General features: G+C 35.0%; 1 protein-coding gene across 1 annotated transcript in view; it reads left to right on the top strand.

Moving 5' to 3' along the window:
* MRPS9 (mitochondrial ribosomal protein S9) overlaps nt 1-24,203 on the top strand; it is a gene marked incomplete at its 5' end in the record, with an annotated part of 27,495 nt that extends 3,292 nt beyond the window's left edge. The window contains 9 exons of the mRNA XM_010010544.1: nt 5,278-5,340; nt 5,430-5,460; nt 7,738-7,817; nt 14,065-14,147; nt 16,814-16,889; nt 19,600-19,768; nt 21,530-21,638; nt 22,488-22,657; nt 23,996-24,203. Of these exons, the coding sequence (XP_010008846.1) occupies nt 5,278-5,340; nt 5,430-5,460; nt 7,738-7,817; nt 14,065-14,147; nt 16,814-16,889; nt 19,600-19,768; nt 21,530-21,638; nt 22,488-22,657; nt 23,996-24,087 (873 nt within the window). The remainder of the gene's footprint in view (nt 1-5,277; nt 5,341-5,429; nt 5,461-7,737; nt 7,818-14,064; nt 14,148-16,813; nt 16,890-19,599; nt 19,769-21,529; nt 21,639-22,487; nt 22,658-23,995) is intronic.

The raw sequence follows: 24,203 nt of genomic DNA, 5'->3' as shown, positions 1-24,203 counted from the left end.
TTTCCCCATAAGAGTTAGTAAAACTCAAAAGCAAGAGATCTGTGCTCATTTTCTCTTGTTGTCTGCCCTATGACCTGATAGATTGTTGTCAAGCAGATGGAATAATTTGAATCTAAAATACGTGTTTATCTTCACTAACATATATATTGCTGCAAAACTATCAGTAAGGTTGTTAACTGAAAATGTTAAATGTGGAAAAACTTCATTCCTCATAGGATATAGTTTTGTTTAATGAATGAAGACTTCTTTAGTGATAAAATAGGTTGTATTCAGTTGCTTCTAAAAGTGGTTCAACACATCTGATTCAAATTTTAGTAACACAGTGTTAGAAATGAGTGAATATTGGCATATGTGAAATGTCAGAAACATTATTCAGGACAAAATGCTGTTACCTGCAAGGAGTATGTTGTCCAGCATTGTCCTTACAAGAGATACTCTATTTTGTACTGTTTTTTAAATAGTTGAAGCTAGAATGCTCTTTTCAACATTTTTTCCCAGTGAAGCCTAACTCTGCATCAGTATTTTCTTGCTTCTGTTTCAGTATCCATCTGAATTGATGACTGCTGTATTTTTTTTTTCTTTTAGCTCTTTTTTTATATTGACAGTGTTTTGGAAAGTTGAAATGAAGATGGGAGTAATGACTGGTTCTTTCAACAGATTTTTGGTTTGTTGTTTTTTTTTTCCCGCAAGCTCAGGACAAGGTGTTAATTTTTGTTTTGAAATTATTAGTATAAAAATAATGTAGTAAAAAAGGTGGGTTTTTTCATGTAATGCTGGCATTTCTTATTTCCTCAAGTGATGGTATTAAAATGATATATCACTGTGAAGTTGAAATTTCTTTCTATTTAAGCCATAACTCAGATAAAGTGACAAATAATTGGGTAGTTTCAATAAATTTTAGTAGTTAACCGTTAGAGAAGGATTTTTGTTTTATAAGGTAAACTTAGGTGTGTCATGGATTTTTTTTTTTTTTAATCTTTTAATCTTTGTTAAATAAATAAAACCATTTCCGAGTTAACATTTCATGTCCCATTCTTTCATTCACTCCTTTTTCTGCCTCAAATATTCTTTATTTTGGATGCTGAAAAGTTTTAAAGTATACTGCTAGTGTGGTTAGAAGGGAAAACAGCTGTTCCAGCAAACATCTCAGTTTGAGAAATGCTGAAGTACAGAGGCTAAATAACGTGATTCAAGAGGCAAGGTTTGAGAAGAAAAGTGGCTCTTGTGTGATCAAGTTGAGGAGTAGAAGAAGCTGAAACAGCTATTGCTCAGGTGTTTCATTAAGTGTTATGGCATAAAGTGTCACTTCTCACTTCAGTGTTTTGATGATTAAAGTTTCATATATATTTAAAAAAGAATGAGCTGGATTCTTGAATCCCTTTCCAAAAAGGATGCTGTTGCAAGGGAACCCCAAGGTGAAGGTTTGATTTAGTTTTTTTCTTTTTCTTTCTTTCCTTGTTTTCTACAAAATACCGTTTCTCCCTGCATGTTACTTAACTATCTTTGCACATGATTTGAGCAGTGAAAATTAGTGGAATGTTTTGAGCTGTAGATTCATCAAAAGTATGGGAAGACACTTGGGCAAGATTGATTTGCCCTGCCAAACCTCTCCTCCTTATGGCAGGTTATTTAAGGACTGAACTGTTTCAGTCTCCTTTCCCTATCCCAGGATGACTCAGTCAACTCTATTTAAAGTATCAAATTCTTAATTTCTCAAGACTTAAGGGGGAAAAAAAAAGAAACCCTTATTGACCTAGTGGAACTTGTTTGATTCAGAGATAGTCTGATGTTTGAGGAAGTGAGTGAACAAAACTTCTTGGCGTGTAGATAGGTAGGAAGGGAAGGAAGATCAGAAGTCAGAATGTGCAACATGCAGTGCTGGAGAGATTATTTAATGAACTGGTTTGCATGTTTGAAGGACTGCCAGATATATATTTACTTAATGGGATGGAAGCTTGTTCTCATTATTCAGACTGGCTTGAATTCAAACTTACAGCTGCAAGTGAAAGACACTCTGGTCCTGCGGGCAGTATATTGGCTCAGTCCATCCCTCGACAAGTGATGATATAACAGGATTCCTTTGAGTTTGTTACAGGAATGTTACGTTCAGTAGCACAGTTTCAGGAATGTCTGATGTAAACCATATTGTTACTAACATGTATTTGTGTGGTGTCCCTGCTCATGGCAGGGGGTTGGAACTAGATGATCTTAAGGTCCTTTCCAACCCGAACTATTCTATGATTCTATGGTTACTATCTGCTATTTTTAAAGGTGTGACTGGATTTCTGACCACCCCTCCCACCATGTGGATTACTGTTAGAGTTTAAAAACACACACTTTCAAGTCCCAAAACGAAATGGCTAATTTTTTTAGTAAGTCATAGCAGAAGCAGGCTGTACCCATTCCACCTTTTTCCAGTAGTTTGTGTAACGATTTTTGGAAATGCTGTTGTGATACTAGGTATCAAGATTTTTAGTTGTGTTTCTGCTGAAAATAATTATGGATGCTTCTTTTTTGAAAGTTGTGTTTTATTTCCAAAGACAACAGTAACAGTGTGATTTAGCAAATAGAATTGTGAAATAGCAGTGGAAGCTAGGGTGGGGTGAATGAATGTTGCATAGCTGAAATGAAGAAAGTAGTTCTTGGTCATATTCAGCATGACATTTCCTTTCTCATCTAGAGTTCAAGTCAAATTAAGCAGTAGAAGGAGGATATGGGCCATGACTCTTAAAGCAGAAAACCACTCCTGGGATGGAAGACTGCAGCTAAACTTAAAAGGCTTATTGGGAACTTTACTGCTAGCGTTTAAAACCTTGATTATGAAGTTTTAAGAGGGTCATTCACCTGCTTCTTGTATGTTAAGGAAAATGCAGAATGTGCAGTTAATTCTGTACAGCATTTTGATTTGAGACATGAAGATTCCTGAAAGGAAGCCTGTGTTCCAAATCTGAAGACATTGTCGAAAGATTTCAGGAAAATATTTCATGGTTATTTATGTGCTCCAGCTGCAGTTTGGAGAGACTAATTCTGATGCCATTCCTAAGGTTGTTCCACCATCTTATTTTATTGCTAGTACACATGAGTGTTGAGAATTACAGGTTTTTCCAAAATGCTCTCTTTCTACAAAAAAACATTTGCATGGACAAAAATCAGCTTCTATACATGTAGTTTCCGAGAGGCTGACTGATATGCTACGTATTTGCTGAAAGTACAGCCTGAGGATACAGCTATTCAAAATGAAGGAGAAACTTCTGAACAAAGTTGAACTGGAATCTCTTGAAATCCAGGATAGTTCCTAATGGGAAGTAAAGACAAATTGCCCATCCTTGCTTACATTTCCATAAAAAGGGAGAAGGCAGGAGAGGACTCTCTTTCTTTTTATTTTGGAACAGCAAAAAAGTGAACTTACAAAGTGAACTATTATTTGGCTAGTTGTATGGAGAGCTGAAACTAGGTGGTAGGATTTCTTAATACAGAGTTTGTTTATGCTTTAGAGTGAAAGACACCAGTATACACTCAAGTAATATAAAATATACTTTCTAAAAGTAGAAGGTCTCCTATGGCAGCCACTCTATTCATTATAAATGTTAAATTGTTATATTTGGCATTTATTAAGGTGTCATAGTTACAGTAGCTGTTTTGACTGAGATTCTGGAAATGTTTGAATAACGACTATGTCTTAAGTACACACACAGTCAGTCTCAGTATCCTGTAATAAGTTCTGTTAATATATTATATAAGGTGTTTGTTTAACATCATTTGGCTCACAGCTGATTTCTCTATTGTCATCATAATTAATCCCCATTTGTTCATAAATAGGTGTTCACCTACTGTGTGTATGCATAAAATGCCCATTGACTAACAAATGGGAATACAGTAGTCACTAAGAGAAACAAAATTACCATTTCATAAAATCAAGTTAAGCCTTTTGTTTGCTTCAGAATTCTCAAAATTTCTGCTCAGAATGCCAGTAGGGGATTAATGAAAGTAATAGGTTAGGTCTTTTTACACTCCATGCATATTAAATTAGTTGAAGCACTGACAAACCACTCCATGTCCATGGAAAAAAATATCAGCAAGCAATAGCCCTAAGGTAACCTAACCAACAAAGAGCCATTCTTTCTAAGATTTTAAACTCAGATTTTATTGTAATTCTACTTTTCTGTACTGTCTAATGGAAATACAAACAAGACCACTGCCAAAGGGGTTTATTCAGTTACTCCCTGTTACTGTACAAGCACAAGATTTCTGTCTTAAGCACCACTACCCACTGTCTGAAGTTGGCTACTCTTGCCAGACCCCTACTTTTGGGGGTTTTTGATGGCTAGCTTTTTCTGTTTTGTTTTTAAAAACAAATGGAAATAAACAACTTTCATAAATGCATACTTTTGCTTTATTAAATCATGTTTTAGTTACACTGAAAAGGGCGAGTAAGTTGATGTTGAACAGAAATGGATGTGGAATATTGGTATACCTATTTTATTTGTTGGAGACAAATACTACTAACTTTATACATCACATGAATAGTGGCATAAAAGCAAATGATATACTTAGTGGTAAACAATAAGTGTGTAATGATTGTCTTATGTTTTTCTAAATTGTTTTAGCAAACCCTCAGGTATTTAAGGAGAAGAAAGATGTCATGTAACAGTCTGTCTTCTGAGCAGTTTAAGTTCAGCAAAGATTGTAGTAATGCACAGTTATTTCCAAATTCAGTGGTCAAGACAATGCTCATTTAGGCTACGTAAAATATCTTCTACTGCCATTGCTTTTAGACTTCTAGAGAAAACTATGTAGAAACTGGAACTCTAAGTGTGTAAAACTTTGCTTTGTCCAGTTGCTTTAAATAAGATTTCCGTGCTTGGTCTGTTAACATATTTTCAGAAAGATAAATGTTGTGATTTCTTCTAGAAGTCACAGCACTTGAAATTTTAGGGGAAAATCACTGGTTATATAAAGGTGGTCTTTGCACTTGAGTAGTTCTGGTAACTTATGACAAATGCATACCATAAAAACTAAACTGAAGAATAAAATTCACTCATTCTGATACAGTAGAATGCAGACTTCAGAATGAGGTTTAACTTTTCCTGAGGATTCCTACGGTAATGATACACTTTTCAGCACAGCGCATATATGGCATTCTTTCTTACTGATTTGGTTGCCTACTGTACAAAAGTTATGCTGTTTTTCCCTATGGGAAAGTACCTAAGAAATATTTCGATGATGCTTTTGTGGGGAAAAAAAAGTTACATATATGATCTCTCTTTTTGTTTTCAGAGAGCTGTTGCCTATCTCTTTCCTTCTGGCTTATTTGACAAACAAGCCAGGCCCATGATGAAGGTAGGATTTTTTTGGTTGCATTTCTAAAAGCTGTAGCATGATTTTAAGTAACTTTTTCCTTTTGCTGATATTTGTTTGTTTGTTCACAGCATCCTACTGAAATTTTTCCAGAGCAGAGAAGTAAGTGTTCATAGTTGGTATTATTATTATTATTAAGATTATTTGCATATGTATAACTTCTTATTTTCACAGATTTACTTTTTTTTCCCAATGTTCCTAATAACTGCTAAGACATGAGCAGTAAAAGCCTGATCTGATATTCTAGTTTTTAGGATAAGAAGTACTGCTAGATTCTGGAATACCAGTGTTCTTTTCAGACATCTTGTTAACTGACTATAGATAAATGTTTTTCATTGTTTAAAAATAAACAATAGGTAGGATGACGTGCAGAATCTGTTGAAGTCATGGGAAAACCTTTTGTTGAAATCAGTAGCTTTTTGTCAGAGCTGTCTATCACAGGCATAAAATATTCATTAATACTATTTTAAACCAAAGTTTTCCTGGTAACTTCATTGCTCTAAAAGCTTAGAAATTACAGCTTTGAAATTGCCAATTGAGAGAATAGGGAGAGTGGAAACTCTCCCAATTGTGCCTTGGTTTTGACCTGAAAGTTTTAACTCTGCACGTAACATCTGTACTGTCTTTGCTCTTGCTCTATACATGCTATGTGAAGTCCCAGTTGTCAGTGATATTCCAATGTGTTGGTCAGTGAGAATTTCACTGAAACTGCCAAATTAATTTTACATAAAGTTATGTCAAAACTTGTTATCCACTTTTGACTCATGTTTGGTATGAACTAGTAGCATGCGTGTGAAATTCTACATTCACTGAACTATCAAGTCCCAGATGAACACCTCTGATTATCAGTGGAAATCTTGTAATTTTCTATCCTTTTCCTGTTGGTGGACTTAATTGATACTTCATGCTTTTGAGGCTTTGTGTGTCTTTTAGAAAGCTAAATTATCTGAAATTTTTGAATTTCAGATTCCAAATGGTGTCATGCATTATTTTCTAATTTCATAGTATTGTGAAGTGAAAAGTAGGAAGCAAAAAGGTAGGAGGGAGTTAGTCATTATGCAATTTCAAAAATCGAAGGGCTGTTTTACATCAGAACTAAACTACTGTTCTGTATGTTCTCAGGACTAAAGAATTCTTTGAAATACTGGCTGTGTTCTGAGGAGTGTAAGGACTAATTAGTATAAATGTGTATATTTGTATTTACATCTAAAAATAACATTTGCAACTAAGTATCTCCTTTAAGGCAGCTTTGTCTTGTCTATGCATTACATGTTTGATAACTTTAAAATACAAAAATGTAAATACCTGAACAGTAATTTCAACTAAACAGACTTTCACAGCTGCATACATGGAAATTCACGTATTCCACTAGTAGTATGTGTGGATAAAAGCCTCTTCTATTCCTTCTGTTCTAGTAAGTTTTGCATCTTTACATTCAGCTTCTGCTGCATTATGTCTTAACATTTTAATGCAGTACATATCATGCTTATCAGACAAGTTCTTGGAGTCTTATCTTTGTCTATAGCTTATAGATAGCTTCATTTGAACTTCACTGGATAAAGTGGCTAGGACTTTCTCTACATTTCAATTTGTAAAGAGCTCTCAGGTTATTTTTGTCACTTTATCTGGAAAGTATCTTTGTCGTGTTGGATTTTTTTTGTTTGTTTGGTTTTGGTTTGTTTTTTTTTTCCCTGAAAGTTGATTTTTTTTTTTCCCCTTAATAACATTTTGTTAAATTAACAAAATAAACTGGATATGCTGAATTACATAGAACATACATTTCTTGCTGAATGAATTATAAGAACTATAGGATATGTCTTCGTATATACATATTCCGCGTGTATCAACATGAACAAGTCCTGAAGTCACCCAGTTCTGAATACAGTTGTGTTACCTGCGAAAGACAATTGTATGAATACTTGGTTTAGTTTAGAAGTACTATTCTAACAAAAAATTGCTCTGGGTCTAAAGCTGCATTTTTCTAGAGCTGGTAATCTTTCAAGGTCATTATGTAGTTTTCAGTTGTCTCTTAATTTATATTTCTTCCTATTCTAAAATGGATAGTTCTATCTGTAATACCAGCTATACAGTCTTTGAAAGTTTATTTAGGATGAACATGTGGGATTCGCTCGTGCTAAATGATATTTAGAAACATTATATTAAATATTTGGTTATAATTGCAGATGGAGATTGGTTTTTAACAAGCTAGTCTAAATCATTAGATTTCCAGAGATGTTGAACACCCTTAAAATGTCTTTGTTCTCTGATATTTAAAAAGGTAATAGATATTATGAAAGAGGTTTATAACTGCAATTAAATACAGGGGATTTTATTTAGTGAGTGTATATTGCTTTCTTGTCTAATCTTGCTTTTCATTAGAAATCCAGTGGGGAGAAGATGGCCGACCGTTTCACTTTCTCTTTTATACTGGCAAGCAGGCATATTATTCATTAATGCATGTAAGTATATTATAACCTGTAATAAGTAATGTTAGATCCCAGTCAAGTATGTGTTATTCTAGAGATGTGTATCAGGAGCTCCTTACTTACGTTTTTGCAGTAGGCCTTAATATCACCACTGAAGCTGAATGAAACATATATTTTTATGTCACAATATCCATTATTAGGGGCATTTTTATATCACATGTAAGAGAATAGACTACGTAATAGTTCTCACTATTAATTTTTGGCTTATTTTACAGTTTCAGCTGTGGACTAGGTTCGAATAGTTCACATGCTTTCTTGTAGGCGATATCTGGTTAGCGATGGCGAATGCATATGCAACAAAAATGTCTAGTTTTAGGAAAATTCAGCGTAGAATAGAAAATAGTTTGGTTTAGTTTGTGGGTTTGTTTTTGTGGGTTTTCTTTTTTTTTTTTTCCCCTTGAAGGGCAGAGCTGTAGGAAATGTTATTTGTGCTGACATTCAGTGTGAAGAGAATTTGCATTTAAACTGCTTAATTGATTTTTCTAGGACTCTTCCATTCATGCAAACTTAAGGCTTTTTCTGATTAGTGTGGTTCCAGGAGTAAAGGATCTGCATCTGTTTACCTTTATGAAAAAAACTGTAACTAACAGAACATCACAAGCCCTGAGTTTTATTGTGGATGATGAACAGACATTTCATATCTGTGACCATCAATGATGCCAGCATTTTCTACCTCTTTAGAAGAGTTTATAGAAAGATGTGCATGTTTCTTACATGTATTTAGAGAAGACAAAAGCATTTATAATGTATGCAGAAAGATTTAATTGGACAATCATGTCAGATTTTGTTTCCTCATTAGATAGTCTTATAAAGTTAGTTCTGTGGTTGGCCTGTTGTCAGAAAAATAAGCTTCATGTTCTCAAATTCGGTTCAGAGCTTTACTGAGTGTAGTGTTTTTACTAGAATTACCTGATATTTATTTGCGTTCTGCGTACCCAAAGGACAAAATCCCCACTTGTCAGGTACATTTATTTCTTTGGGAGAATAAAACCCACCCCTCAGCCCCTCACCCCCCCTTTTTTTTTGTTGTTGACCTTGGGCAAATGAGCTTCTTGCCCTGGCAGAAATGAAATGAATGATAAATGTAGAGTGTGTCTTTGCTGAGTAATGGAGCTGCAGCATAGGCTTTCCACAGAGGTTTTCTCCTGCACAGCCTGAGGCAGCCCGAGGACCCCTGCTGTTCATTTAAATAGGTATGTCAAATCTGCCTCGAAACGCCGCTGGTTTGATCTGTGGTAATATTTGTGAAGGTTCCATATGGACTTGAGCCCCCTGCAGTGCTAAGAAATAATGTACAACGCTTCATGGTGCAGACGCAAATTTTCTCTGAAAAGGGATGCAATGCTGCGTTTTAGCTGTCGGAGAGGATGATGGAGCTGACGCGCTAGGCCTGTCAACTTGTTACACGGATGGGTTGCACGCAGCAAGGCTGTGGAAAATCTGTGCCTTTTAACTTTTCTACTTAATCACGGTTGTAGCATTGCCTTTAGACTGTATGCTACATTAATTCTCTTCCTGCCTTCTGCCTTTCATCCCAAGTTTCACGGAAAAAAAGTAAAGCATGCAGGTCTTGTAGAGGAGCCTTATCAAACAGCTGTCATCTGACAAGCCATTTGCATTTGTTTTGGCTGAAACAGAGCAACCCAAGGGCAAGATGTTTTGTTGCATTCCATCATAATGAAGAAATTACAAATTTTACAAGGAGCACGAGTTTATTTTTAGCTCTTCCTAGCAGTTAGAAAGAGTATGCAAGCTTGCCTTGGAAATCTCTAAAAGAATAGTGTGCATCTTGTTCCTAACAGTGTGGCAACCACCTTCAAACAAATGGGTTTGACAAATGCATTTTTCATTAGTATAGGAAACTTGAGTGTGCTACTGTTTCTGAATTTTTTCATTGAATAGGCTTTTATAAATCTAAATCCGTTAAGTGAGGTTTAACAGGGTTTCCTTTTTAGTCAGCCAAATGAAAGCTGAAATCTGCATGAAATTCCCAACATTGTTTTAACCTCTTATTAGACTAATGTGTGTTTAACAAAATGTATTTTTAAGTCTCAAAGCTAATTAATTTGGCTAGGGAAAAAGGGGGGTGTATGTTAATACAGTCTAGTGTAAGTAATCAATCCCATTTGAGGATGTCTTTTAAACTGGTATATTAAGTCTAATAAATCGGATAAACATAATATTTAGCTTAAACTTGTATGCCATTAATTACTACATAGACTCATGTGGAACTTGAATTTTATGAATTGCTAGCAATATAACTGATCACAGCATTATTTGTTTAATTAATGCTGATAAATAATATTATACACTTACTAAAAATAAACTGCGTCTATTTGCATGTATTATATCTGCCGATATGTGTTGTTCTGCCTTGAATATTAAGTGAATTTTCATAAAGGATATTTGCTTTATACTCCATTGTTGTCTTTGTTCTGCCTGTTGAATAAAGTTTAGCTGCAGGGAAAAGGACAATTTATTTTTCTTGATACACAAAATAATGTTTATTGCATGAAACACCATTTCACAAATGTTCGATACCGTATTTGATCATCATTTAACTTAAGAGTTTTCCAGAGTAATATATTTTTCTAATGTGCAGAACAAGACAGAATGGTTTCTTAATACTATTTTGTCTAACAAAATAGTAATTCTATGTAGTAGTGTTTCTTGTACTTTTTTAGAAATATCAGAGATTGTTCATCAAAGGTAAATGCTCTAACAATAGAGCATTTTAAGTCTTAAAAAAACAAAACCAAACCAAAAAAAACCCCACAAACAAAAAAACAACTAAAAAAACCCCAAGAATATGCTGAAGTCAAAACCACATAAGAAAAAGGCAAATTGATGTAAAATATCATCTGCAGCATATTTTAACCAAAATGTTAAAATACCTCTTATCATAAAAATCTCTCCTTCTAGGGTTTCATTTGTTAATTCCTTCCCTATTTTTCTAATGCAAAGTAAAATAAGATTTTATTTTAAGAAAGCATCCTTGTAGGTATGTGAAATTTGATCTCTCTATTATAAATGGAAGCATTTCAGTACATAGACAATCTTGTAAAATCAGCTATTTTGATTGTGTAATAGCTGAGTTTACAAGGCACACAGATGTGTACATTCATGAATTGGACTATTGAATTCTGAAGTGATTAGTAAAATCTTCACCTGTCAGCTTTGAAAAAGCAAGTGTGTCTTCAGAAGCTTTCTTTAGCCGTTGGGGAGTGAAGATTTGTCAGATAAATTATTAGGCATTACATGTGATTCCTGATTTTGCAAAGGCTCATCCAACTTACTTTACTTCACACGTGAGTGGTCCTTTTAGTCTGTTGACTTCATCTTTATACAGAGATTAAATACATGCTTTTTTTTTTATTATTTTTTTTAATACTTCAGGCCAAAATTCTATTTCCTAAGAGATGCAAGTCCACTTTCATTGCCAAAAATATGCAGGAAATTATGTTTAGTGGTTTTCTTCATTTGGAGGTATTATAAAATACTACTTTTTAATGTCATTTGGCTTCATTTCCTGTGTAAAAGGTTTTCTGTAGGAATGGACATAATTACTGTAATTTAACACAAACAGTTGAAAGAGATCATTTTAATTCTTAGAAGTGCATATTCTTATTCTTAGAACTTAAATGGACTGTGGAGTGTTGGTATTCTGTGGGAATACCTAGGGAGGGTCTTCAGGAAAATCTTGGTCCAGCTGTTGCAAAGCTTGCTTTGTCATTTTAACGACAGATTTCTGAGGCTAAAAACTAGTGGATGGCAACCCATATCTCATTTTGTTTGCCTGTGTTTACTAGTAGTTTCTGAGTATGATGACGAAATCCTCAAGTGTTCCTTTAACTTGTGTCATGTTAGCCGAAAATCTTTCAGTTGTTGTTTAGAAGCAATTCTGACTGTAGTCACTCTGTCCCAAGGTAACAACCATGATTTCCTCCCCCTGCCCTTTTTTTAGAGAACATTTGTGTGTTTATTGAGCTCCTTGTTCATGTATTCTTCTGCTGACCATTCAATACATAAATGTATATGCTGGAGTGTAGTGAAGGTGGTGGCTATTTGAGGGGGCAGACTGCAGACTGCTTTTGCCAGCTAGGAAGGTGACACTCGCCTTATGAAGGCAAGAGGTTAGCTGGGAGACCAGCACCAAAGTGAAAAACTTCCTTATCCATAAGACCCAGTAACCCAGTACCTCTTCTGGTCATCTAACAGTGGAATGTCATCTTTATGCCTGGTTTGACTGCTCCCAAACGCAGAAACTCATGGAGCTCACAGGAATCTCTAAGCTTTTTCCAGCTGAACTCTGCCCAGGCAGCTGAAGGACAGCCACAGCTCTCTTTCCCCTTCCCTCCCTCTAGAGGCCCAAGCAGAACCTTCCATACTGATTCTTTCTCGTGTTTAACTACAGATGCCTAAAAATTGCTTGGTGTCAGGCACATCTCATGCCCTCTAACCCAAACTATGTTTGTGCTTTTAATATATAGGCAGTAATTTTTGCAGCCTTAATAGTCAGCTCTGAATGGAGCTGTTAGGATTATTAGTGATGTGACATGAATCTTGCCCACAGTGATGCTGCAGTATCTTGTTGTCTTAGAGATCTACAGATTATTTATGAGGTTTGGAAGTATTTGAAAGTACAATTTCTTGTGCTCTTTTCTGTTTCCTGTGCTTGAAGATAGACTTTTTTAAGTTGAAAAAATTTCAGAGTTTCTGTCTGATACAGTTATTTCTAAAAAAAAATAAAAGATTTCTGAAAGACATGCTACTATGAGTTCTTATGCTCTCTCAAAAGTAGACATTTTGTAGTTCAGGATTTTATACTGTGGAGTTTTGTTTGACTGTGCTGTTAAAAATGTTGTCAGTGACCAGCATCAAAGACTTCAGTGAATTGTCCCTGTTTAAATGCTTTGAGTGCAGCTCAGATAGCAATCTGTTCTTAGTACATACACTTACAGTACAAATATTTTTAGTCTATGTGCGGGTGTATTATTATATTAGTGGATAAATCAGCTTGAACAGTAGGTGTTTATAACTAAGCAAGAGGTTTTTGTCTTGGCTTTTTCTTTTTAAATGCAAACTGTTGCATATCCCAGTATTAGCATTTCATTGATTAACTTCTGAACTTATGTTTCTTCTTTTACCACTTATTGTAAGTAATACAAAGAAAAAAAACCCTAAGAATTATTCCTTATCCCTTCTAATTCTTGCACTGCAGTTTCTCTCTAGTATTTGCTATGAAACTCACTATATTAATAAGGTATATGATAGTGATTATAAGCTCTCTATTTTCACGTGTTAATGGAAGTAATTATTTGGCATATAAGTACTTTGTTGTAGTACATCAATCCTGTTTTGTTTCAATATCACTTAAAATTATTTCTCCAGATACTCCTGTTAAACTTGTGATTTGAATCACTGTTGTAGTTCAGAGTATTAGATGTTGTATTTTGGAACCAAATAGTCTCTGAAAGTTTCTTAGCTGGCAAACCCCCCTGAAAATACTTTATTAAAAATGTGTTTCTTTTGTAATATTTTCAGTGTGAATTTCTGGAGCATTATTTTCCTTTTGGTTTTCCAAAGTGGTAAATGGCTGTCACAGCATTGTTTGAAAATAATAGCATAGTTAAGAATTTGGGGGGGTGGTTGGGGGGGAGGAAGTAATGGAAATTCAGAATAAATGTAGCTGTAACATTTGAAAGAACAGAAATTCTGATTATGGTCAATATATGACTTTATGTGTGTCCCTATAGACATGCCTGGGTAAGAGGGAGTTCTGGCTGATATAGACCACTGGTAAAGCTCATGCTGTAAATGTACAAAACTCTTAACTAATACCTTGTCAGTATTTTGAGGAAGTCAAACTAAACTGCAGATGCACTGATGAAATTTATTGTACAGTGTATCCATTATACAAATCTAGTCTGTATACAGGTGAGAATTTTTTTGTACAAGCATATGATCTGTTGAAAAATAGCTGAATTCAAAATAAATTTATTGGACCTGCATATGAAAATATTATATATACTGTCTAAATTTTTACTGGTTTAGATTTAACTTGCTATATTCTTTTTTTTGTCAAGAGCTCTGCTTGTTTTCCGACCCCTGCATTTTAAGTGTTTGGAGAGTAAAACCACATAAGCATGTGTTTTAAATAACAAAATTTAAATATTAAATGCAAAAATGCATTTAAGTACTTTTTCCGTATACATTTTAGGACACATATGAAAAATTACTGAATGTTCAGAAATACCAAGATGAACTGACAGCTCAAGATCTTCCTCCTCAGAAGGAAAAAAAGTAAGTTTGCAGTTAGACTGAATATTGATACTAGTTTTCTTGAAATGCTTCAATATGTTGTTTTGGCACTTCTTGGTCCCCACCCTACCTGCCTTTTATTCCACAAGCACATTTCAGACTTTTTCTCTATTCCTTGTCTAATATTTGCATGGTAATTTCAGGTGGAGAAGTCTTACCTGTAGTATGTGTGTGGAGTGCTTGCTTCTCACTGCTTGAATAGGGACACCCCCCACCCCCCACCTCCATTTCTCTTGCTCTTTAATATCTTCATGCTCTTTTCAATATTCTCTCCTATATAAAATTTTGATTTGAAAATAAGTAGAGTATATCCAGGACTCTGTTTCTGTATATGAAGTTTTCTAATTATTTCTTTACTAAAGATTTTTGAAAAAGGAGGTAAGCTCTTTATAAGAAAATAAGGCCTTTTAAAATACCTAATAAGTTGTTTATCTGTTGGAAAAATCCTAAGGCCTAAGGCTCTCATTAATAACAGCTCTTGAATATTTTTACTTACCAATATTTAACTTGAGTATCAAAACACTTAATCTCACTATTTTTCTTCTAATGGCTTTGAACAGCTAAATCATCAAAAACTATAGTAATTTTATAAAAGTTTATTCGGCTGGATTTGTTTAAATATCACCATTATTAGTAATTGAATTTAATTTGTCTTCTTTTTCCTCTTTAACTTCTCTGGTATGCGCAGGGAGCTCTTTTCAGCTAGTTAGCCAATGGACAGAAAAAGATACATGTCAACCAGAAGCTATGAGAGATGCTATCATTGTTTGTTTCTTAGTGCATATAGTCAGGATTGTCTTTGAAATGGGCATATGCTTTAAGAACTGTTTGCTTCTCTTTGGCTGTATTGTACATTTTCTATTTCAAGGTTTTTTTGCAAGGATTTTATGATAGAATACTAAAATAAGGAAGTCTTTAAAAGAAATGGATACAGCTAGAAAGTTTTGATTTTGGCATTTATTGCTTTTCTGTATAGTTAGTTTTTCACTGTTCAAGTTGTTTTTATCTTCGCTGTGCGTTTTCTAGCCAGATTTATGTGCTGTTCCAGTTGCACATCTTGTTGGTCTGTCATTTCTTAATTTCAACCATTTGTTATTTATGTTAGAAAGGATTAATTTGCCGAGATTATTTCAATTTCTTAAGTAACAGAAGTTCATGTTTCTTCATGATATAAATAGTGTCCTATGACCCACAGAATATTTTATCATAGATTCATGCTATCTTCCGAGCAGACAAGAAAACAAATGAATTTAGTTTCTTGGTGTATGCTGCTGAAAAATAACCTGACTCCTTACAGAGCTCAGCCAGTGGATTTACTGATGTGAAAAATGACCTAAAGCTAGTCAGAGATGAAAGGTTTTTTCCCTGTTAGGTTTGTAAAAGCTCAGAGAATTTAAAGGATTTTTGAGACTTATTTTCCACACTGGATATGGTACTTCCTCTGAGATTAGCCTGGATAATTCATTTCTGAAGTGTAACTAGAGGGTTGGTGGTAAGGGCTGTTTTGTTTTTTCTTTTTCCCAAAAAATGATCTATTGTGGATCCATTCTATAATATTAACTGTAGCGTTAGGACCTGATCTTGAAGTACTTTAAATTTACGGCTTTTCACATGTAAAAAATTTCATTGACTTCACTGGAAGTAGCGATATGTAAATGTAAGTACGTTTACATATACTTGAATCTGTCAGGATTGGAAGCTTTTTAAAATTATTGTTAAACCCAGCATCATTTCTAAATAAACGTTTCTTGTGCCCTGACTCAGAAAAGCATTAAAATATATACTTAAGAAGAAGTACTACTTAAAATCAACCTTCAGAAGGAGTGCTTTCTGAATCACAGCTTCCTTAATGCTGCTGAAAACATTCATTAAGATTATTTCTAAAAAACCTGAAGAGGTAAGAAACTAGTTGCAGTTTTCCCTTAAATTTAGCTGATAATCTTGGCATATATATTTATGGTGGCATTCTGTATAGTTGATTACTTCGTATCATAGGTATTTCATAAAGATTTATTTCAAGCATTGGTTTTTCTTTGTGTTAGCACCTCCATATGAGGCTATATTATTAGAAATTTCTGCTTTTGCTATCATCAGTGCAGTTTCTGAGCAGTTCAAGATTACACAGTAGATAGCATACACTGTGTCGCTGCTGCAGTAGTAGTACTTTGACTATGCTTAGTGCTAGTGGAGTTTTTTTTGTATTGATCAGAACACTAAAGACCAGAGGCAAAATTCTGTTACTTTAGAAGCTGATTTTTAACATTCTGCATTTGATTTTGTTCTTTGCTGCTTGTAAACCAAACTTTTTCTAGCAGCAGCCCTTTGAAACTAAATCCTAAATTATGGGGAAGATTGTTCACTATTATTACTCTAGCTCAATCTTGGACTTCAATAATATGAATAATGCATAACTGATACTCATAATTTTCATGTGGTTAATTCAATACGTGAAGTTATTTCCCTGTCAAAAGACAGATCTTTTTAAAATCAATGTAGGCCTTCTTATGTTTACTATAGGAATGTGATCAGTATTCATTTATACTGGAAAATGTATTTCTGAACGAAGACTGACTTACGTGTGGTCCTTTGTGATGTAACTCTAATTGCATGGTTAATTAAAGGGAGAATATATGTGATATTTTAAACAGAAACCTGGCTGGCAGCAGATGGCTGACTAAGATTGAATTGGAAGAAATGTTGTTAGAAAAACTGTCAGATAATGATGTAAGTAATTAATCTTTCTAATCTTAAGGAGGCTTGTGTCTTAAAAATACGAACTCTGGGTGCATTTTTGGATGCTGAAAAGGTACTGTGCAGAACAGAAGCAGGTGCTCTTCAAAAGAATTCTCTTCTTTCTCATAAAGTCTGTATATGCTCACAGCACTGTCATATTCATGTTTTCAAGAAAAGTGAGCTGTGTCACTTTTTTGTCTAGCACAGTACAGAACTATTAAGGATTTTCCATTGTTAACTAGCATAGTTTAGTTTTTCTCCTGGTAAACATTGTAAGGCCTGGGGCACTTTTCCTCATCATCTAATTATGTGGTCAGGAGTGTGGTAACACTTTATAATAGATATAAATAATCATTTGTTCTAGTTACAGATGAAAACCAGACAGGGCTAAAAGCTCTGTTGCTTATTGTAGAGGAGGGGTAAATGTTCAAGATGGGAAACATGATGGATTTCTCTTACGGTAAACCTGCACAGAGAGAAATGAGGGTCCTTTTTCTTACTGATTAGCTACAGAATCAAATACCAGAAACAAGATACAAAGCTACACAGATCTGTGGTCTGATACAGTAATCTCTGGTTATATTCGCCTTGATATGAATATGATGGGAGAGAGGAGGGTTTTGCAGTTTCCCAGGATCTGCAAACTCACTGTCTAGATTTGTAGTCCTTCTTTTTACATGTATCTCTGGGAATAAGACTGTATACATCCTGATAGTCGTACGCTTTATCTCACTCAGAGCTTTTTCCTGCAGTCCCCTAAATAGCATTAGATTTTGTAAAAGCAGGTTCAGTTTCTGGGGCCAGCTTCAGTTTTCCTTTGGAATTTTAAGCTTGAATATGGTAGTACCAGAGAATATAACACTATTTGTCTGAATATCTCGAGTATTTTCTCACCTAGAAACAGAGTTCTTCAGTATCTTGCTGTGGACAGCATCATTGCAAAAAATAGCATAGTAGCAGCAAACATGCTCTTTGCTCACTTGTCATCCAGAACAGTAACATGTGATGGTTTCCTTGTCTATGGGCAATCTGAAAAGGTCTCAGTTAGGTTGTGTTCTATAAGCATTAGTTAGAAATCATTGTTGTAAATTCTCCATCCTCCTACAGCCAGGAGACTTCCTCTGTCTTTCCCACACTAGAAGCAGTTATGACTTCAGTGTTTTCAGTAGCTCCTCCATTTGGAATAGCGGTTTTTCTTCTTAGAATGTCAGGAACCGGTCTAGTTGTACAACCAGTTTAGTGTTCTTCACTGCTTGGTTTTTGTACACTCTACAGCTGTAAAAGCAGACTGCACAAAAGTTTAAAAAAAAAAAAAAAATCCAAAAATCCCCCAACAAACAAAAACCCCAAAACTCCACCCCCCCCCCCCCCCCCCCCGCCAAAACCAAACCAACAAAAAACAAACAAAAACCTCCCAAAACAAACCCAGAACTTCTTTACTGGTCTCTCACATGTAAAACCACAAAGCCTCAGCCTACAGAAACAAACATTGTTTAAATGTGTTTGAAATGTCTCTGTATGGGCTCTGTATGATCTTACCTGCTCAAATTCTTGTATTTTGCCATTGCAACAAAATTTTCTGTGGCGTTTGCATGATTAAACAAAATCAGAGCTATTTATATTTTTTTCCTTTGTACTCTGCAAGTGAACTTTTGGAAGCTTCCTGCATCTATAGCTTCTATAATTTTTGATTTTTTTAATATTTTTGTATTTCTGTTCTTCAAAGAACATGTCTGTGTCATATCATTAGACAGAATTAGCTTTCTAAGTGATGTCAGAGTTTAGGTATTATTGCTAAATTATAAGAAAAGTATTAATTTTGTGCAGAAGACTCTCGGAGAGAAGAAAAAATACTTTTAATAACAGCTTGTAAGTAAAGGTAACTTCAAAAATAAGGTTATGATATCTATATGAGAAATCCGTTTTAGATGATAGCATACCTTTATATCCAGTGAGCAGCTGTCTGGTGCTCCTGCAGTAACACTTCATAACAGGACATCCCAGCTTTTAGCACAAATGGGTTAACACAGTGGTGTTTACTCTTTAATCACATGTTGAAGAACTTTGGAGGGGGGAGTAAGGGGGACAAGAACCACACAGTAGCAAAGGATAATTTATTTCAAGAGGTTGCCCTTTAAGTCAAGTATCTCTTGAATTTTTAAATAGCTTGATTGTTCGGTTTTAAAGGAAATCATAAACATTAAAGTAACTCAGCTTGAACAGCCAAAGATAGATAGATAGGTATTTCCTGTATATATTATGAAATATAATCATTTAAGAGGTTCAGTTTAGTGAAATAAAATTATTTCCATGTCAATGAACATGCTGACTTACTGAAAACGAGGTGCAAATCTTTTCCTTTTGCCATTTTAATGAAACAATAATAAAATAATGAAGACCCCCTCAATGTTTTCTTTTCAAAAGTGACATGAACTTTATTCTAATACAATAACCTGTATTACAAAGGGGTTGGTTATGCTTTGAATTAAAGTTTCATTGTTGCCTGAAGAAAGAAATAGGTATCTTTAGTCACACAGAAAATGATGCATGCTGTTCTTAAATCAGCATGTAGGTGCAAAAGTGTCATCTTGTCAGAAATCATCAATAAAAGTGAAGTAGGAAAGATCAATTATATAAAAATAGAAAGTTTTAGCAAATGTAGTTACACTTGCATCCTTTAATGAAGTCTTGTTGTCTTCAGTATTCAAGGTTTGTTCAACTCTTAGAAAAACTGATGACGTTGCCGTGTGCTGACATTGAAGAGAAGTATATAAAGAAGTTTACCAAAGAAGTTCCTGTGCAGTTACAAAAGGTAGCTATTGAGCCCTTGAAGTATGATGAGCGAGGAGTGGCCTTCAGCTCTGGTGAAGGTAATAATTTCAAGTTGATTGGTAATGATGCAGAATTTTTTTTCCCCTTCACACTGCTTTCTTTATAATATGTACAACGCTGCTGAAGGTGTCACTACTTCATTTTATATGCTTACGTGTATATTGCATGTATAATTGTTAATTATGGTATGGCATACTAAGTTACAACATTGTCTGGTAACAAAAGTGGAAGTTTTTGGCACAGTCTATCAACTGCTAGTTTTATCTGTATTTCTATACAGTAGTGCCTCTGTAGAGAGGACCCTGTTGTGCTACGTGTTGTAGGGTACAAAAGGACTTTAATTTCTGGCAAGAGCTGACTTGAACACAGAGGGCAAGGGACTGGGAGAGTACAAACGCATATGGAGAATTCCATGGATGTAACAGTGTTGCTGTGTGGTGTAGAAGTGGCATGCTTAGGCCCCTAGGTAACCTGTATCATGACTTTTGCATGCAGTCCAGCAAAGGAGAACTTTGAAGATGCCAAGAATAAATAGCAAAGCATCTGGATATTTACAAACAGCCTAGGAAAATACAAAAAGGGAATGCCTAAATTTATTAAAGAAGTGGACAGCCAGAGCTAGCATATGAGACAGAGACAGGAATTAGTCATTTGTACCAAGATAGAGGTGATGTTAGAGAAAAGCTGTGAAGGTATCTATTCTCTAAACACAGGTTACTTACGTTTTTAGTGGAGGGAAGAATGATATATGATATGAGTGCCTAGAAAAAGTAATATAGCAACAACATGTGTAGGAAAGTCTGACTTTCTGGACAAAGCATATGTGTATGCACACGTTTTATGCTGTATGTTGAAGAGGAACCTTAGAGGTGATGTGTATTCTTAAGCAGCATGCAGCAGATGAGAATAAGAACAAAGGTTACAGAGCATATGAGGGCAAAAGGGCTAGAGAGCTCTGTTCTAGCTGGGTTGGCTTCAAAACGATGTGACAAGGAGAGGTGAGAGTTGCCAGTCTGGGGTTTAATCCACACTGGTTTTCAATGGTGCCTTCAGAATGATAGTTGTTGAAGTTTGATAGACATGCAACCCATCTTATTTAAGGAAAGCCGTAAGAATATAAGTTCAAGAACAGTCTTGTGTCCCATCAGTCTCCCAAATTGAGAAAAATATGTAATTTTTTTCATAATTCCTTTGTCAGAATGATTGCTTCCTTTGTGCTGCAGAAGATTGGTCTTAGGCTTTAGCACAGGGAGTTTATAGTGGTTTAACTTGAAGCTAATGCACTAAGAGAGAACTAACTGTAAGTAATTTCTGGAGAAACTATGGTAAGTGATGCATAGGCATTGCTTATATGAGTATAATTAAAATGTTATCCTCCTCTGTGTGAATATTCTTAAACTTCTGTACCTTTCTATGATTTTATAAAGTATTTTAATATTACTAGAAAATGTACTTATAGTAAACATAGGAGTTCAACAAGCTGTTGATTTTTGTATATGTGACACCACCAGGTCAAGAAAATGTCTTGACCTACTGAAGTTACAGGAGGTAGAGTGTTACTTTTACCTTCTCCCAACACACACTCCCCACACCGCTTGATAGACATTGAGTACAAACACTGAAAGCTAGTTGTGTATCGCTTGTATTTATTTCCTCCTCTTAATTTTTTTGTTGTTGTTATTACCTCAGCATCCAAAAAGAAACAGCTGGTACTGTATGAAAGTGTTGAGGTTTGCTTAACTTCCTGGGCACTGTGGAATATTGAAGCCTCATAACAGATTTGGTTTAATCCCTTTAAGGTGCAAGAAAAACTGCAAGAGCTACTGCAATAGTGTATGACAATGGGAGTGGGAAAGTTACAGTGAATGGAATAGACATTTTACATTATTTCCCAGTGCTGCAGGACAGGTGAGAGCACTATGAAATGCTGTATTCTTACTGTACTTAAATTATTCCAGCAAAAGTCATGCCACGCCATTAAATTCTTGGTGCTGTGTTCCGCCACAGAGTTGATGCTCTGTTCTTGTTTCTGTCTTGCCTTCCCTCCTAGTTTTCAGGAGTCGGTAGTATAAGAACTGATAAGTAAGCCTTGCTCTGTGTTTCTTGTCTCTCCCTTTCTGAAGGGGTGCAAAAACCAAGAGCACAGACTATTTGGGTACCTCAAATTTTGTTCCTCTTAGAAAAGGCTTGCAGTTTATTTTAAAAGTAAGTAAATAATACACAGTGTCTTATAAGTGTTTCCTGAGAGATTTGCAGATTGTGTGCACGTGTAATTACTGTGGCATGCAGTAACATAGTGGAAGCAAACAAGGTGAGACACTTCATGTAAAGCTTCAGATTTTGGAGGATGAGCACAGTCTAACACAGAGAAGACTCCTCATAAGGCTGACTTAATGTCTTAATCTCTTATGTGATTTTTATTTTATATTGTGGTTTCTGAGCTGAAGAGTAAAGTGAGAGATTGCTCAGTTTTAATATCCAGAGCTGAAGGATCTTGGCATTTATAGATACTTTTGTTTCATTAATTAATTGTAAAACTGAACTTAAAATACTTACTGTTGGCAGTTTCTAGCTGCTGATTTTCCACTGATTTAGTTGGTATCAGTAGGAAATTAGAGATACAAATGCCTTTCTGGATCTCTGCCTGAAAGTTAACTATATTTTTGTATATACTACAATAAGAAATGTACATAGCATGTAATTTTATATATGTGTGTGTGTATATATATATTTTTTTTTTTTTTTTTTTATTTTTAGAGAGCAGTTGTTGTTCCCTTTCCAGTTTCTTGACAGAGTTGGAAAACATGATATGGTTTGCACAGTCTCTGGTGGAGGAAGATCAGCACAGGCTGGAGCAATACGTTTAGCCTCTGCAAAAGCCTTAAGGAGCTTCGTGACAGAAAAGGAGGTGGAATTCATGAGGCAAGGTAGGACTGAAATTACTTCAGTGTTTCTTAATGTGTTCTGGTAATTAACGGAATTAATATGAGGATCATTAAGGATCAGATAGTGCAGATTTCAGTAAATAATCCCAGTGAAACCTTGTATATTATATGAAAGGGATCTTCATTTATTTATAAATTGTTTTCACTTGTTTCATATCAGCCTTTGTGTACATTTTGAATAGCTTCTTGAGCATTTTTTCCATCTGTTCATGACCTCTTTTGTGTCTATTAACCAGCTTATATTGCTAAAACATAGAATTTACAACTCATGAATGTGTATTCACTATAACAAATCTGGATCAGACATTATTGAGCTATAAGTTATTAAGATTGTATTTTGTTTTACTTAATTAGTTGCATTTTATTGATGTTTAAAAAAGTTTTATTCTAGAGTTAGCTTTGAAGGGATAGTAATGAGCATAAGCATATTACATGCAACAAGCCAGACTGAAAGAGCTTCTTTTCTCTCTTGCTTTCTTTAGAGGTTACAAGCTACCTGGGATAAAATGGAAGTTTTTTGGGTAACTGCAGTGTTTGGTGCTTCTCAGTGATTAGATGCCATACTGTTGCAGCAAATAGAGAATTCTGAACAGTGAGATTTTAACTATGCCCTTTCTGGGCTGGTAGGGAGGCATACCAGTGTGCATTACTGGCAGAACAGCTATGGTTTTTTTTCTTTCTATTGCCATCCATGGAAGTAAAGCTGTCTTCATGCTAGTATCTTTGCAGTATATGTCTTTGATTATAGCTTTTCAGTACTGACAAGTATGACTTGCTAGGAATACACCTGTAAACTGACACTGTATTGAGTTGGGTATCTGTAGTGACATGAGCATAATTCTGAACATGTTTTGGACACTGTCAAGTATACTTTGGAAACATTAAGTGCATTTTAAAGCAGTGGTCTCCAAAGTGGGGTGTGGGCATCCTGGTGTTGTGCAAGATGCACCATGGGAGTACAGGAAGAAAATCTTAGAATTTAGGTAGTGTGTATAATTTATAAAGTTACATATATTGGATGTGTGTGCTCAAAAATAAGAATGTTTGGAGACCACTGCTCTTAAGCAGTACAGGTATAAACAATGTGGAATTGTACTGGTTTGTAAAGCAAAATGGGAAGAAAGTTCAGTTACTGAAGAAAAGTTAAAATGTTAGAGGATCTGCTGAAATTCCTTTCCCTGTGTTTCATATTGAACCCTTATCCTTCTAGATGTTCCAGTTTGTATGCAAAGTTATTGGCTGCCTTGGATCGCCCACGTGTAGTATATCTAATATTAACTAATAACAGTAAACAAATGGGTGTTTTTCTGTGTTTTGTAGCTGGACTACTAACGTATGACCCACGTGTGAAGGAACGAAAAAAGCCTGGTCAAGAGGGAGCCAGACGGAAATTCACCTGGAAAAAGCGATAAGTCTGAGTATTTAAGGAATGACAGAATGCTACCAGAATTCCAGAACATACTGATTTATGATTTAAAATTGTTGTATAAATATATCTAGTAATAAAGATTTTTTTCCATTATAACAA

Source organism: Nestor notabilis, unplaced genomic scaffold (genome assembly GCF_000696875.1).
Source record: "Nestor notabilis isolate BGI_N333 unplaced genomic scaffold, ASM69687v1 scaffold29082, whole genome shotgun sequence".
NCBI classification, from domain to species: domain Eukaryota; kingdom Metazoa; phylum Chordata; class Aves; order Psittaciformes; family Psittacidae; genus Nestor; species Nestor notabilis.
The sequence above is the reverse complement of the archived record's forward strand: the minus strand, read 5'-3'. Positions and strand labels throughout refer to the sequence as shown.